Source organism: Zeugodacus cucurbitae, chromosome 2 (assembly GCF_028554725.1).
Source record: "Zeugodacus cucurbitae isolate PBARC_wt_2022May chromosome 2, idZeuCucr1.2, whole genome shotgun sequence".
In the NCBI taxonomy this organism is placed as follows: domain Eukaryota; kingdom Metazoa; phylum Arthropoda; class Insecta; order Diptera; family Tephritidae; genus Zeugodacus; species Zeugodacus cucurbitae.
Genome location: NC_071667.1, coordinates 85,208,933 through 85,224,978, shown reverse-complemented (window position 1 = coordinate 85,224,978; position 16,046 = coordinate 85,208,933). Strand labels below are relative to the sequence as shown.

Here is a 16,046-nt window from a genome sequence, read left to right as displayed (position 1 = left end):
ACCGCTAGCCCGGGTGATGGTACACTTTATTGAATAATTTATCTAAGAATTTTGTAACTAATGACCGACTTTGAAATACTCTTTAAAGTTCTGGCATAAATCAATGGAGTTGAAACTAATCTGTGGCAATCATTGAACTTTAAACGTAGCAAAATGATATGCCTGGAATTGCCAATAAGCATGTGAGTGATATCTGGCAAATCAGAGTGATGAAGTTAATTAAAGCCTTTTCTGAAACTATAGAAGCCTAATTAAGGTGATGATAATAGACATTGAAAGCGCACAGGACATATTTATACAACGACGTATATGCCTGAATATTCGAGAAAATCAATGATGCTCTGGTTAAATTCAATCGATTCAAATTGTATAACACGCATTATTGAACTCGTTGCTGAGATATATCAGTAGGTTTCCAGTTCTACTCGGTTGTTTCATCACCATTTTCGATAAATCTTCCCGTTACCAGCCTTAATTTTGGATCCATAGAACTTCAAAATCATGTATATATATTAAAAATTTTGTCATTCTTATAAGGTTGACCCACCACTTATATGGCATAAAATAAAACACAAAATTTTTTTATCAAAGAACCCACACTCGTTTTTTTTTCAAATTATTCTTGCGTTTCAGTGATTTAATTATAATTTCATTATACACTATAGTAGAATGACTCTTTTGCTGTGTGTCTCATACTTCACGTATTCAGAATTCATAATAAAAATTCCGTTTTGAAATTGAATTAAATTTTTTATATTTTTTGTAATAAAAAGTAATAAGTAAACATAACTGAGTGAAGCGCTGTTGGATGGGACCCAAGCACTCTAATTGTATTTTATATGTGGGTGTGGACCCCAACTGCTAAAGCATTTATATTTTTTAAGTTGAAGATGGAAAATTGTACATCAAACCATAAACATGATATACACCCTGTAATTACAAATCGATTAAAGACTTCTGGAGAGAAAGAAGAATAATATAAAAATCCTTTGATGTAAACAGAAATCATTAGTAGATTGCCTGTATATGATAACAGCATACCACGAAGAATTATTTCAATTATACATATGTCACATGAAAAAATCACGTCCCTTGTGGTGTGAAGCTTAATGTAATCTGCAGATTACAGCCCTACAAGTTATGAGATACCTATTTACTTTCAGGAGAAGTGACATCATACCATAAGTAGATTTGCACCTTGAATTTATCTAATGAGAGACAATCTTCGTTTCAATGTTTCTCTTCATAATTTAAATATTTATTATCTCTGGATATACACCCTTCATAGCAGTAGCATATTTAGGTCAATGACCACATGAAAAGAGTGACAGAGATTTATTAGAGATCATTCGCAACCATAAAGTTCCGTTAATATTATTAAGATTTCTTTTAATTTTAAAGCGCTCACTTAGGTTCATGCTGTCTAAAGACCGTTTTGTGTAACATTCTCTTAAGCAAATTATAATCTTAACACACCTTTGCAATAAAAATAAAAATTTAATTCAGATATCACTAATTTATACAGCGTGGCAATTTCGACTGCAAAATCACGCACGGTACTTTTAATAACTGTACTTAGAGAGCGAAAAGAATAGGCAAATACTTGAAAGCAAGGACAAAAAAGTCAGCTTTACGATTACGAGTCTACGAACTAATATCAATTATATATGGTCCGTACATATGTAAGGTGGCCATATTAAGGCATTTCGCACGTGCAGCACCAACGGCGGCCGTGATGTCGTTAATTCTGTCGTTTATGACACTTTTATTATTACACACTTCCAGCGGAGTGTTGCAATAAAATAAATAATAAAAAGATTTAGAAGTAATATGGAAAAAGTTGAACACAAAACGAACAAAGCGTCGACAAATCTATAACAACGGCACAACGCTAGGTGTGCTACAACAACAATTAACACCCATGCACATATAGAAACAAACACCAATGAGTGCGTGTGTGTGTGTATCAATAGAGGCGTCCATAAACGTTGGCGCTATGCGGCAAATTTAAATGTCTCTAGTTAGCGTTTTGTTAAAATATGCTGTTCCGATTTTAGTGGTTATTAAAATAAAAGTCCAACATTTATCGGTTTCCACCAAATTGCCGACGGAAATCGCGAATACCAGCAGCTTAATTGCCAGCTGTTCGGGCGACAATAAAAACAAAACAAAAGCGAATCTGGCGGCATAATAATTGCCATAAGCGAAAATTTCCACTGAAAGCAGCGGCAAGATAGTGTGTCAATAAAGCAATAGCCGCTTAAGAGTTATGGTTACTGCCGCAGTAAATTAGCTCACCAATTTAGTGCAAAAAGTGATAGAAGAATTTGTGGATTTATCGTCCTACTGTACCTTGGGGTAATGAAAGATAGCCCGATCCTAAAGTTGTTGAGAAGTTTATAGTGCCAAGATATATGTATATTTACGAGTATGTCTTCGAATCTTAATCTTGTTGAGCACTAGTCATATTGTACTGGATTATATTGTTCTGTATTCGGATGGTTTCTCACTAGATCCCTTTGGAATAGTTTTATTTGGTGAAGAAACATAATGAAAAAACAAGTAAGGAAAGGCTAAGTTCGGGTGCAACCGAACATTTTATACTCTCGCAATTTATTTAGAGATTTACCTATATTTTCGGTGAAAAATTACCCTTAGGCACTGAGTTCTTCATGTTTGATATCAGGGGCCTTGAAAAGTCATGGTCCGATTTTGACAATTTTTCCACATGTGATGTCACAGCTCAAATACAGTATTTGTGTAAAGTTTTATTTCGCTATCTTTATCGGTTCCTTATGTATACATTATAAAGTGAAAGAATCAGAAGGATTCAAAATTGAGTTATATGGGAAGTAGGCGTAGTTGTCAGGGTGCCAAGAAAATATTATATACCGAATTTCATTCGAATCTGTCGAGTAGTTCCTGAGATAAGGTTTTTGACCCATAAGTGGGCGAAGTCACGCCCATTTTCCATTTTGTAAAAAATCTGAGTGCAGCTTCCATCTGCCATTTCTTATGGGAAATTTAGTGTTTCTGACGTTTTTCGTTAGTGAGTTAACCCACTTTTAGTAATTTTCAACCTAACCTTTGTATGGGAGGTGGGCGTGGTTATTATCCGATTTCATTCATTTTTGGACTGTATTAAGAAGTGGTCAACATCAGATGAGACGACACTACGAGTTTTCGAGAGGAAAATTTTGCGCAAGATTTATGGTTCTCAGAACATTGGCAACGGCGAGTTATACGACGACATTGACAAAGTTCAGCGAATAAAAAGACAGCGGCTACGCTGGCTAGGTCATGTTGTCCGAATGGACGAAAACCCTCCAGCCCTGAAAGTGTTCGATGCAGTACCCGCCGGAGGAAGCCGAGGAAGGGGAAGGCATCCACTCCGTTGGAGGGACCAGGTGGAGAGGTGGCGCACTATCGTCGATTCGGCTATAACCGGCTAAACGGTTGTAACGCCAATCACATACATACATACATTAAGAAGTGGCTAAAAAAACGACTGCAGAAAGTTTGGTTTATATAGCTCTATTGGTTTGCGAGATATGTACAAAAGACTTACTTGGGGGCGGGGCCACGCCCATTTCCCCAAAAAAATTACATCCAAATATGCATCTTCATAGTGCGATCCTTCATACCAAATTTTATTTCCATAGCTTTATTTATGGCTTAGTTATGGTTATGTGTTTTCGGTTTTCGACATTTTGTGGGCGTGGCAGTGGTCCGATTTTGCTCATTTTCGAAAGCAACCTTCCTATGATGCCAAGAAATAAGTGTGTCAAGTTTCATCAAGATATCTTAATTTTTACTCAAGTTACTATAATACTCTCTTAGCAACTTTGTTGCGAGAGTATAACAAAGAGTTTAGAAATCATTGTTTTCTGGAAATGTATGTACTTTAAAGTGTCCATCTTTCACATTCTCTCATCGTGAATACCAAACCATCAACCAAACCGCTTTGAGAAACCTATATAGAACTGCGACTGTAATCTTTATGATACCTTTCATAAGACTGCTCTTTCATATCCAATGTTTAGACTTCGACTGTTGGTTTGACCTATAAAAACTCAAATATTAAATTATAGCACCATTTCCTATGGCTTCTAGGTCTTCAACAATATATAAGAAAACCTTCGAGTAACATACTGACTTCCTATATATAAATCACTTCCGAAAGCAATAAATTCTACGGACACGTTTTATAGCATTATGCATTCTAATTAGGAATTAAGTTTTTGTGAATCAATAAACAGTCCACTCTCCTTAAATATTTAAGATTCTTAGCCAGTTTTCCTGCATACTCCCATGTCGTATGCATATGTATGTATATCTAATGAGCACTTATGTGCTGATGCAAATTTTCCATTTCGTTTTGATAGCAAATCTGTGCAGACGCATTTGTGTGTTTATTTGTAAATATATTTGATTTGCGATTATCGTCAATAAAGCAGATAAAATAAACACACGCACACATGCACATGATTATTTACGTATGCTAATGCCTCGCTTAATGGACACACTCGTACATACAAATCCATGTAAGAACACATACATATATTCTCATATTAGTACATTCTTAGATTGCAGATATTGCCAGCTAAAATAATGCGGACATCGCCTCTCGCACACAGCGTTGCATTGTCCATTCCAATACAATACAATACGAACTCTTGTGCAAAATGCGAAAGGCTAATTGTAAATATTTGCGAACAAATACTTTGCGCCTTTGTCGTCGTCCGTTGGGCCTGGCCAGCTGGGCAGACAACGAGCCATTCTCGTGCGCTCAGCCGGTGACTGAAGACATTAGTTAAAGTGTTGTTGACTTATTGCACAAAACACAAAACAGAGGTAAGTACTTATTTAGTGCTTAGCTACTGGCAAATGCTCGGCACTGCCATGTCTACGGCGGGCAACAATTTATGTTGGAATGCAGCACGTGAGGCGGGGTTGTGCATTCAGCAAGTCAAGTATTAATTAAAAGTTGTTTTTGCGATTATAATTTAGGCAATAAAGTGTTGGCTTCTCTTGCTTTCGCACAAACTTTCACTTCACCTACTAATGATTATTGAAATAGCAGAAGATACAAAAATATTGAACATTTCCAATTTAATACTTTTAACCAGTTCATTAAATTGTAAAAAAATGGATTTGTATGCTAATTTGAATTTAAATACCGTAATAAAGAAAAAAGTTTAATATAATGAGAATGTCTGTTGGTGTTTAATATAATCATAGTCTCCAACCAGACCCCGCAAAAATCTCGTCTGACCCTTATCAATTTTAACATATGTATATTGAAACTTGAACCAGTCGAAGGTTTAATACATATGTATATCTACAATTGTCTTCAAAAAATAGACGTCCACAACTAGTGTAATGGCCTAAAAAAAAGGTGATTTTTGGGAACTTTTATTAAAAAAATACTTCATCAATTATTTCAAAATTTTAAGAATATATTTATCATATTTCAAGAATATACAGTGAAATTTCTGAAGAAAAAAATTAAATTTTTTTTAAGTTATAGTCGATCTGCAACGGCGCGAGAAAAAAGATCCTTCACTGATGCAGTGATTCGGCCTTCTCCGTGGATGAGAAGGTCTGTACAATGACCTACGATAAAAAATAAAAAAAAAATTGACAATATGGCGGCGTTTTAAAAAAAATAGTCGAATTTTACCCAAAATTTTGGTCGTTTTTGGCCTGCCAAAATTCGATTTTTTGATCAGATCGATAGTGATCGTATCATTTGTTTTTGAGTAATCACTGCAGAAAATTCGGAAAATGCTGTTTCGAGAAAAACGCGACACAATGAGACTAAATGTGTCTGGCTCCGAAAATATTTTACTTGGCAGTAAACAAAAATTTCTAGAAATTATTATAATGATATATTTTAGTATACCTGAGAGCCAACAATAGAAATCGGAATCGTGTTATAGAGGCTGGAAGGGACAGTAGACTCTGAACAATACCTCATGTACGTCTCGTAGCTAATGAGACTCTCTAGCTGCCTAACGGCTGCTCTTTAAATTGCTATAACTCAAAAACTATTTGAGATATCGATTTGAAATTTTAATATGTTATTTTTAAAGGTGTAATCTACCGAAATCGATTTTGCCCTTTCGATTTGCCCCTTAAACAAACTGAATTTGCAGAACAGAAAGTATCGAGGAAGAGTATATATAGACCTTGATTTATTGAAAATATTTATGAATCATATATGATATGCAATACTTCCACACTTCAAAAAATGCTTTCCCTGTGGATTATTGACCATTTAACTCAACAACTCACCACCAACCTTTATATTATGTACGAGTATAAAACCCAATAGATTCGACAGCTGCCTGTTGAAAAGTCTACAAAAGGAATTACACACCGAAAGTTTGATGAATTTACAAGCTTTACTTTTCTATGTGTCGGCACCTTACTTCAAAGACACATTCAAATGTTTGCTTACAAATGCGTACAAGTATTGAGTTGGATGAATAATTTATGCGCAATGTGGTGTTTATTTGGCAATTGGGGCTGTAAATTCAATTTAAACCATTATGAGAAACCTAATGAAGCTATGTTGATGGTTGCATAATGTGGTGAATTTATTGGTAAACATTTATAATTTATAATATAATTGAGAGCAATATACGTTGGAAGGCAATTTATTGCATACGCTAATGTAGTAAAGCATAACTAGCCAGGTATCTGAATTAAAATTAATTTAAAAAGAACACATTTCTTTATACCATTTTTCACTTCAGCGATGGGAATAAAAATTTCCACTCGAGTAGTATTCACTTAATTGCTTCACCTGTTGCATCTCACAAAATCATCGCAACCATTAATTAGGTTAGCCATCACTTGTCCATCTAGCCAGAATCGAGCAATAAATAATAAACATTTTCTTATCAAAAATGTTTTCCTTAATCTCTGTACTTTCAAATGATGCTTCATTAAGCTTGTAAGGCTTATCGCAACTTTCCATCATCCGTAATTAATGAGAGCGATAAGCAGTGTGTTTCCAGTAGCCACAAGCTGAGCCGGGCAGAAAATTCATTGAATTGCGTTTTTGTCACTACATTTCATGCCACAAATGCCACACCACACCACCAACAACATACATATTTATTAGTATAAAATACATATTTACATATATAGTATTTATAAATATATATATGAGAGCTCATGCGACGACGGATTTGTAGCTGAATGCACAAAACAGTTTAACGCAACACCCCGCTGCCACATTTCACTCACACGCTACCGTTGTGAAGAGGCCACGATAATGAATTTCATTGATTTCAACTAATTAACTTAAGTCTTAAAACTAAAGACAGTGGAAAGTGTTCCGAATTCGGCTGCCGCATTTAAATTGGTATAATGATGGAGAGATTAAGGCGATAAGATTTTGAAAATTTCATTAAACTCTAATTGAGTAACATTTATTGATTGGACAACGCATTAATTGATTCGGTCGAATTCGGTAGTTTTGATTGGACAGATAAGCTGCTTAATCTCTCATTCAAATGCTAAAGTGGTTATAAAATCAGCCAAAACTCAGCACGCGATATTATCGAAATATTATGTATGCGTACAAGCTTTTACGAGGGGAAAATGAAGTGAAAATTAATTTATATATCTATAAAAAGATGCGTGATTAAGCGAATGGAGCTCATTGATGAGTGGTCAACTGACTTTTGATGTACTAGACGACAGCAGATGAACACTTGGTTCATGTAGATCGACGCTCTCAAAGAGAGCTAGTATACTGCACAAGTTGACAAACACAAACATCTCTTTTAGATGAGTTGAGACTACAGAAATTTAATGAATTTATGAATAATATAACTAATGACACCCCACCCCTTTAACTTCCTTATCACAGCGATGGTTATCAACTTTCTGCTTCATCAAAGCCATAATAGGAAGTCAGCTGCACAACAATAGAGAAACTTCTTTCAAAATCCAAACCTCTAACAAGTCTTTTAAGCTTTCAATCGCGCTGACCTGCCCACACGAACATATGTATCCGAGCGTATTTACATGCGCACTTAGCGTAAGCATGGACATAGCCACATCAACATCAAATAGCCGCGATGCTCAGACAACAGCGATGATTAATGTTGAGATTGCAATCGATGCATTGTTTGCTCAACAAATGAAACATCACACGGCACAAGTGTACACAAACACACGCACACACACTCTCAGAAATCACCGAGGCAACAGAGCCGTTGCCGTAATAACAACAAATAGCTTATCTGCAGAGCGCTGCGTAAGTCAGCTTTTGTGTGCCAAAGTCGACTATTGATACTATGTATTATATATATGGGTGTGTTAGATGAAAGCAGCGGTGCTGGTACATAAAGCTTAGCGTGCACTGTGCCCACACACACTCACACATATTTCTAATGGGACTTGTATGTTTGTGGGCGTGGTAGCTAGCAGCCGTCGTCGTTAATCGCATCTTACAAACTTGACAGCAACACATAAACAAAGCCATGTACATATGTATGTACTCGTGTATTGGCGTGACATAATTCGGCAGTCCTTCTTCTTCTTTTTCTTTAAAATTCAAATAAAGTGGTGTGTGTGTGCAGCTGTTGGTCGGTGAAACACCTTTTAACTAAATGTTGTCATGTTTAACTGTATCTTAAGCACCCATAAATGTCACTAATTTAATTTAAAGAAAATCTTTAAAGTGATTTATGGCCTCTGGGTGCATTTACATTGGTACATAGCAGCCGAAGCATGTACGTACATATATATGATTGCAGCTCTCGCTCATTAAACGTAGCGGTAGGTGTGGCGTGTTGGCTGTAAAATAACTAATTTGTGTTCTTACCTCAATTAACGGAATGCCCAACCAAATCCGAATGGTGTAATGCGGTCCAGTTCAAAGTTTGAAACTGAGGTTCAACGATCATAAACGGATTATGTAATTTCATTATCGGAGGCTCGATATAATACTCTCTTTCATGGCCATATGGCGTGTTCTTGAAATCTGATTCCGGAAAGCGATTTTAATTATTACACTTTACAACACTCGGCTGAGTATTGGACCAAACTTATTGTTTTCGATAGATTGAGTAGCCAGTAAAAAGTCGCGAGAAGAATATCTAGATTATTTCCACATTTTTGATTGTATAGTAATTCTAATTCCGAAATTCGAAGTCAAATATCTCAATATTGGTGGCTAACTTCGAAAAACTGAGAAATTTTTTTTATTTCTTGCTCATTCTCCCGAAACAAACTTTTGTTCCCATACCCGGAACTAAAATGGATTTTGCTGTATAGTGTTATTGAAACGTTTATTGAATCACTCCAAAGCGGGAATATGCAAGTTTTATTTTTTACTTTATTTACCAGAAGGTATTTTACTAGGGCAATAACTAGGGCAATTGGAACACATGCTGGCCTAACTTTTCTACATTTTAATTATGGGTGTTGTGAGTAGAAAAAGTTTTTGCATTTGACAAAATTTGCAAAGTCATGCGGAAAAATCATTAATTATACACTTTCGCATGTACATTAAAGAAAGCTCAAGTAATTACCTGTTTACGCCGAATCGATTTCCGAACAAATCACTTTTTCGCTAAATTTTCCAGCTATATCGACATAGGCGTAGTCAGGAAACAAGATTCAAATGGCCTCGATAAACAATAAACTATTCAGACCAAGAACCTCTCTTAGCATTTTCTGTAATACTAATAATTTCGCGATATTTGGTTTTTAAATAGTTGTGTTTAAAAAAAATAATTATTTCTCCAAGTTCTTGTCAATTGTATCTCGAAGCGCTGTCCAAAATTATATCTAGATCGGTGGAGTAGTTTTCGAGAAACTAACCTGGAGCGCGCATCTTCTTCAGGCTTATTCTCGAATTCTCCAAAACTATTACTCGGTTCGACTTGTAATCTAGAAATTTTGTAAAAATTAAGAAGAAAATAAAAAAATAAATTGTTTGAAGCCGTGAAACCCATGTAATTCCTTTAGGATTAGGATTTTGAAATAAATGCATTTGCTCTTCGGATTTTTTACTTTCGAATGAATCTAAAAGCGATCGATATTTGAGAAAGTTTTTATTTCAATTTCTAGCTGTTTTCGAATGGATAAATGACAACGTTTCAATTAAAATTTTTCGCTTTTACTTCTCTAATGTTACTTACAAATCGGGTGTTCACTGCAAACGATCGAAGTTGACCACCAATTAACAAAACCTATAATTAATCCTGTGAATTAAGTATCGCATACACGTCGTGGGTGAAAATCAACAGTTATAAAAGCATTACTTGCGAGAAAATGTAAACAGAAAGTATTTACACTTCAAGAGAATAGACGCGCTCTTACAGAAATATTAACACAAATTGTTGCACTGTGAGACCGTAAAAAGTGAACTTTTAAATATTAGAAATTATATTTCTTAGGAAAATTTATTTGGAAGTGAAAGTTTTGCTGAAGTGGTGACGAACTACTAAGAATAGTCCAAATTGAAAATTACTCTGCATTTTTCCGAAAGATTATTAAAAAAAAGTTTCATTTCAAGCCGCCAGCGGAGAAAACGGATATGCGCACGATCACCGATTTGTTATATGGACGTGGCGCTGCGAAATTTGAGTCCAATGAGTCGTTTCAGCCTATATTTCAAAGCTGGTCAATGATTGGTATCACAACTCTAAAATCGAATCGGACGCGCGATGTGCTGCACATGTGTTTCTGCTGGTTTTGCATACTCCTGAGCCCGTTTTCCTTCTACATGGGTTACGTGCAGACATTACGAACAAAGCCCATAACGGATCAACTTAGCCTTTTGCAGGCAATATTCAATGTTACCGGCCTGCCACTCAAGGCCATTTTCATTAAAATATCCCAGACACATTTGCGAACCACCGAAGCGATTTTTGTGCGTTTGGATGAGCGCTGTCAGAGCGCCGAGAGTCGTGAACAGATCAAAAAATGTGTTGTACTCAGCGCGCGGATCTTCACCGTCGTCGGAAGCGTGTATCATTTATATGGCAGCACCACGATTCTCCAAGCGTTTTTCACCGATAATTATCCACTTCAAACATGGCTGCCATTCACCGATTATATCCCTCAGCCAACCATAAAATATTATTCGCATTTCATGTTCGAGGTATTTCACATATATTTTCTCTTAACGGTGCAATTCACGAATGACGTATTCCCGGCAATTTATATACGGAATTTACGCACACACATGAATTTGCTGACGGAGCGCGTTAGTCGCTTGGGCAGTAATCCGGAGTTCACTGATGACCAGAATTTTAATGAATTAGTAGACTGCATAGCTACGCATCAGGACTTGTTGGTGTAAGATCTATTTGAATAGATTTGTTTGTCTAATTTTCGAATGATGTCTTCATTTCATTTTAGGGTGAAAGATATCGTTGAATCCGTTTGTTCGGTAACAGTGTTTATTGAATTTGTTGCTGTTGCCACAGCTCACTGCATTTGTATGCTGAATTTTTTCGTATTTGCCGATCGGTTCCAGCAGATGGTAATTCTTTCGTATTATTTGGGCGTTATAATGCAGATTATGCCTGTGTGCTACCAAGCATCGATGATAATGGAGGACAGTGCCAAGTTGCCCGATGCCATTTTCCATTGCAATTGGCTGGCCATGGACAAGCGCAGCCGCAAGCTCATCATCTACTTCATTCATCGTGCGCAGGAGAACATGACCTTCGTCGCACTTAAACTCTTCAAAATCGATATGACAACTAACTTGTCGGTGAGTGAGTGAAGCTTTTCGTAGAGCAACGAATTTTGAGATTTACATCTCTTTTTAGATTGTCAAATTTGCTTTTACATTGTACACTTTTATGAACAACATGGGATTTGGGCAGAATATGAAGGAGTTATTGGAATAAATATGAGTGCAAACTAACCATATTCGACGTCGTCAAGTGGAGCTCGGAGTTATGATTATGCTCACACCTCGAACAAGTTTATATTCATAATAGATTGCTTAATTGCACTTTGAAACAGATTTAAAAAATAGTAGATGGCTTGTAGAGCTGTCTTTTTCAACATTATTTTTATTATAATATGCAATTATTTTTTGCATATTTATTGCACTTAGAACCGTAGAACGCAATGAAAGGTTAACAATAAATACACTTGAGTAGTACTCGCATATCGCATATCTCAAGTGTACTCTACTCAAATGAAAGCTGGCGGGAAAGTAGTGTAGTAGGGAATGTAGTTTTGTAGTGTCTCATTTACTCTCTCCCGTTATGAGAACAAATAGTAGTAACTAGCAACAGTTCTTTTTTGATGTATAAATTATCCGGTCGGCTTTATTCTTTTACACCCACTTCTTCCGATCGGAAATCTGGGCATGCAATTTATAAAATTGTGATTGAAACATAAATAAGGTTACTTATTGTATTATTGCATACCTATACAAATGTACTAATATGCATGATTTATCTCAAGTTGTGTGTTTATAGTAGATTGTACTAATAGACGCAAGGCGCATTGACCTGCGAAGTCATTCAACTCACTCACTCACGATTTGCTTACTTTACGTTATCGAACTTGGGCGCTCCGACTACTTCCCTCGGGGATTGACAAGATACAAGGCATTTGTATAATCTGCGTTCATTAGGGAATGTTTACAGTGGCCATTAGTAGGCATTTAAGATTTCTCTTAAACACTTCGTGACAATAAAAATGAAAAACAGCAGATTTTAATTTGTTGTTGCATCACACATTTGATTGCTGCTAAACTTTGGTTGGAAACTATTTAACTAAAAAATACAGTTACAGTTGTACCTATTAAATTCAAAATTATATCAATCTATATTCATATTTAAACGAACTATTTTTGGGATCTGAAGATATTATACCCAGTTCCGTATGGAAATTCAATGGGAACTTTATAATATATTGACTGTTGTAACAAGTCGAAGATAAATTCCACTTTAGTAAGCTAGTTTAGGTGATAACTCTCCGTCTCTTAGCTTAGTCATTTGTTTATTAATACTTCCTTGAAGACATTTTCCTAGCTCCTATATAAGTTTATATTCTTTAACGTTCGACTCTCCATTGGATAAGTGTTGGTATCCCAGACCATAAGTATACACTTACTCGTGTTACCCTTGGAACATTGAAGAGAACAATGACAGCTGAAAACAGTTCATTTACATACACACATATTTGATCAAAAAATTGTCTATAAGTATACTTGACTCAAAATTTACGATTATTTATATTCTTTTGAATCAAAAGCATTCTTATTTACTAGCGCCACCTTTGATCTCTCGCTCATATTCCATGAAATTCTTTGCTAAACAAAGCGAGTTTATTACACTTTGGCGTACACAAACACAAACGTTGCACCACCCACCAGCTTCCAAAGAAGAGTGGATAACATAACAAATGAATATCTCGGCATGCAACTCATAAAATCTGGGAGTTGAAGACCAGCAAAAAATTTGTCTCTTTTGTGCAGTGAAAGGAAGTAATAAATGAAGAGAAGGGACCACCAGGCGTTGCTATGAGAGTACACATGAAGATATTCATTTTAATAAGTTGGACTAAAACGGTGATAAAAATAATATTTTCTCTAATAAGGAACATGAATGATTGACAATAACAAAATGAATAGAATATTGCTCCGAAGAGGCTTGAGGCAAACATAACTGCGACAAGTCCTTCAAATGATTGTTCGAATTCCAAGATGATTTACTGGGCCACATAAAAATGAGTATCCTCGTATAGTACCGTTAAGAACGCGAACACGAAATTTGTTGACATGTGTTAGCTGTGAGCGCATCTGCTTAAAATATTATATTTATGCATAAGTATTTAAATGTATTTAATTTTAACGACATCCACTATAAATATGAAAATATTTGCCAGGCAAAACGGGATTTTTTATGGCGAATTAATGCAAACCTGTCAAAAAATGCCTTATGCGACTTTTATGACTTTGGCGCGCACATGAGGATATAGGAAGGATATGAGACAAAATCCACATTTACGCCTGAGCCGAGCATGTACCCTACAAATAACTGAGAGAAGCGCAGAAGATATTTGCCAACTCAATACAGTTGTCCATATAAATGTTTGGCCGCTTCCTTTTTGCATGCCAACCGACTTAATCCGTGTTGCCTGCAGTTTTGGCCAACGCAAAGCCAACAGTGTAAGGAGTATGAGGAGCGCAAGGCAACCGTGGTTTGGTCAAAGCCAACAAATGCGGTTTTACGGTTATATTAGGGTAATTCATACCGTGCCATTTTCAGCATTTTTCATTTTTATGCCACTCCTTGCACTCGCCTTCGTCCCTCACCATCCACCAAAATAACGGCAAAGCGGAAGAACTGATTTACGTCTTTGCCGGCAACATTTTATGACCATTTTTGTAGTCAAGCAGTTAAAGGAAGATGCGCAAGATTGCGTAGATACTCGGATACTCGGATACTCCTCGCGTGCGGATGTGCAAAAGCATATGTTCCAAGTCCTTCTTGGCTGCCTTACCTTATGTGCTCGCCACTTGCCTTATGCTTTCTTATGTTCTATGCATGTGTATGTGTGTGTGTGTGTGTGTATCCCGTTATAATTTTCATATGCATTAAACATATGATATATGCAAGAATGTCAGCACCCTGTGCGTTGCGGATGCCGAGGCGCCCGCTCGTATTATGTGAGATTTTAATGACAAATTATAACTGCGTAAATTATGGTTGCCTTATTTATACTTACCTATATATGCGGACATAATTTCAGCAGCAGGTAGGAGGCTGGTGCTGTGCTTATATGATTGCAGGAGTTGTTGCTGCGGCAGTGGGGCCAGCGGTGCAAGCGATTGCGAAAGTAATTTGGTTGGCTTCCGTTTGTCCAAAAACGTAATAATTTCATGATAAAATTTGTGCGAGTTTATTTTTTACGAGTGAGTACGAGTGTGTTTTGTGTGCCTGCAGTGGCAGCAGAGCTAACCAGCGTTATCCTTTGAAACCCTTTTATGTTGGCAGCAGGCAAATTCGTGTGACTTGCAGAAAATTATGTACGATTTCGCTCACTTGTTCACCGCCGCGCCGTTCGCCATGCTGTTTACCTTTATTCGAAACAATAAAGTTATTATTATTGCCGCACATGATGACGCTCGCAACGCCAGCGAATTCAAATAGAAAATATATGGATTTCGCCACGTTTGTGAGTAATTGTTGTTGCAGCAGCACGTGGCACTCGGCGTGGCTACAATACAATACAATGCACGGCATTTGTCGTTGTCCGCCGCCTCGACTTCTCTACCGCCACCAAACTTGTAGCGATCTTTAAGTTATAGCGGTACTTATCATTGTTTTTGGCTTTGCTGCTTTCCTGCTTTTACTTTTATTAGATTTGCGCCTTTTGTGCCAACACATTTTTTATCATTTTCCACTTACCCGAAAACAGAATTTATTGTTCACTCATTTTCGCATTTTGTCGTACATAGCGGGTTATAATGCCGATGCCGAGCGACGTGCGTGCCATGTCGCCGGTGCTAAAGCGGCGCTAAAGGGTTCCACGCTCGCTATAACAACAATGTCCAATGTCGACTCCGATGTCCTTTAAGCCACTTTGCACCTCACTAAGCGCTGCTAAAAAAATACTCCAAACATACACAAAAAGGTAATTTACTATATCCTTCTTTTATGTTGAATCGTAAAATGTGCTTTATTTATTTCTTTCTAAACACACAACCCCGACACACACATGCCCGCGCAGTGTTTGGGGGGTTACAGGCCTCGCTCCGAAATAATGAGTCCACTTAGGCTACTTAGTCGACAAAATAAAAAAGGATGATGTGTAAAAAATACGCATTAAAAATAAATAGTCCACCACCCCCTTCACATTTCGACGGCAAAAGCCATTTAGCAGCTCACACCAATCGTAAGACCCCGTCCCCCGCAAGTGTGTGTGTTTGCTCCGCTTCGCCCCGTCCTTTGGACGACCTTCAAGCGGATTTAATTTACGCAACAATTTCATTTGCGCTTTAATGCGACCACTTTTCATTATTTATGTATGTAAATTTAACTCAT

At 36.7% G+C, this 16,046-nt stretch overlaps 1 protein-coding gene across 1 annotated transcript; it reads left to right on the top strand.

Moving 5' to 3' along the window:
• The first annotated feature begins 10,204 nt into the window (after nt 1-10,204).
• LOC114805259 (odorant receptor 43b-like) lies at nt 10,205-12,202 on the top strand. The gene is made up of 3 exons (XM_054235906.1): nt 10,205-11,328; nt 11,392-11,749; nt 11,808-12,202. Exons 1-3 carry the CDS (start codon nt 10,565-10,567, stop codon nt 11,886-11,888), a joined length of 1,203 nt encoding a protein of 400 aa, XP_054091881.1. The 5' UTR covers nt 10,205-10,564; the 3' UTR covers nt 11,889-12,202.
• Nucleotides 12,203-16,046: the final 3,844 nt, after the last annotated feature.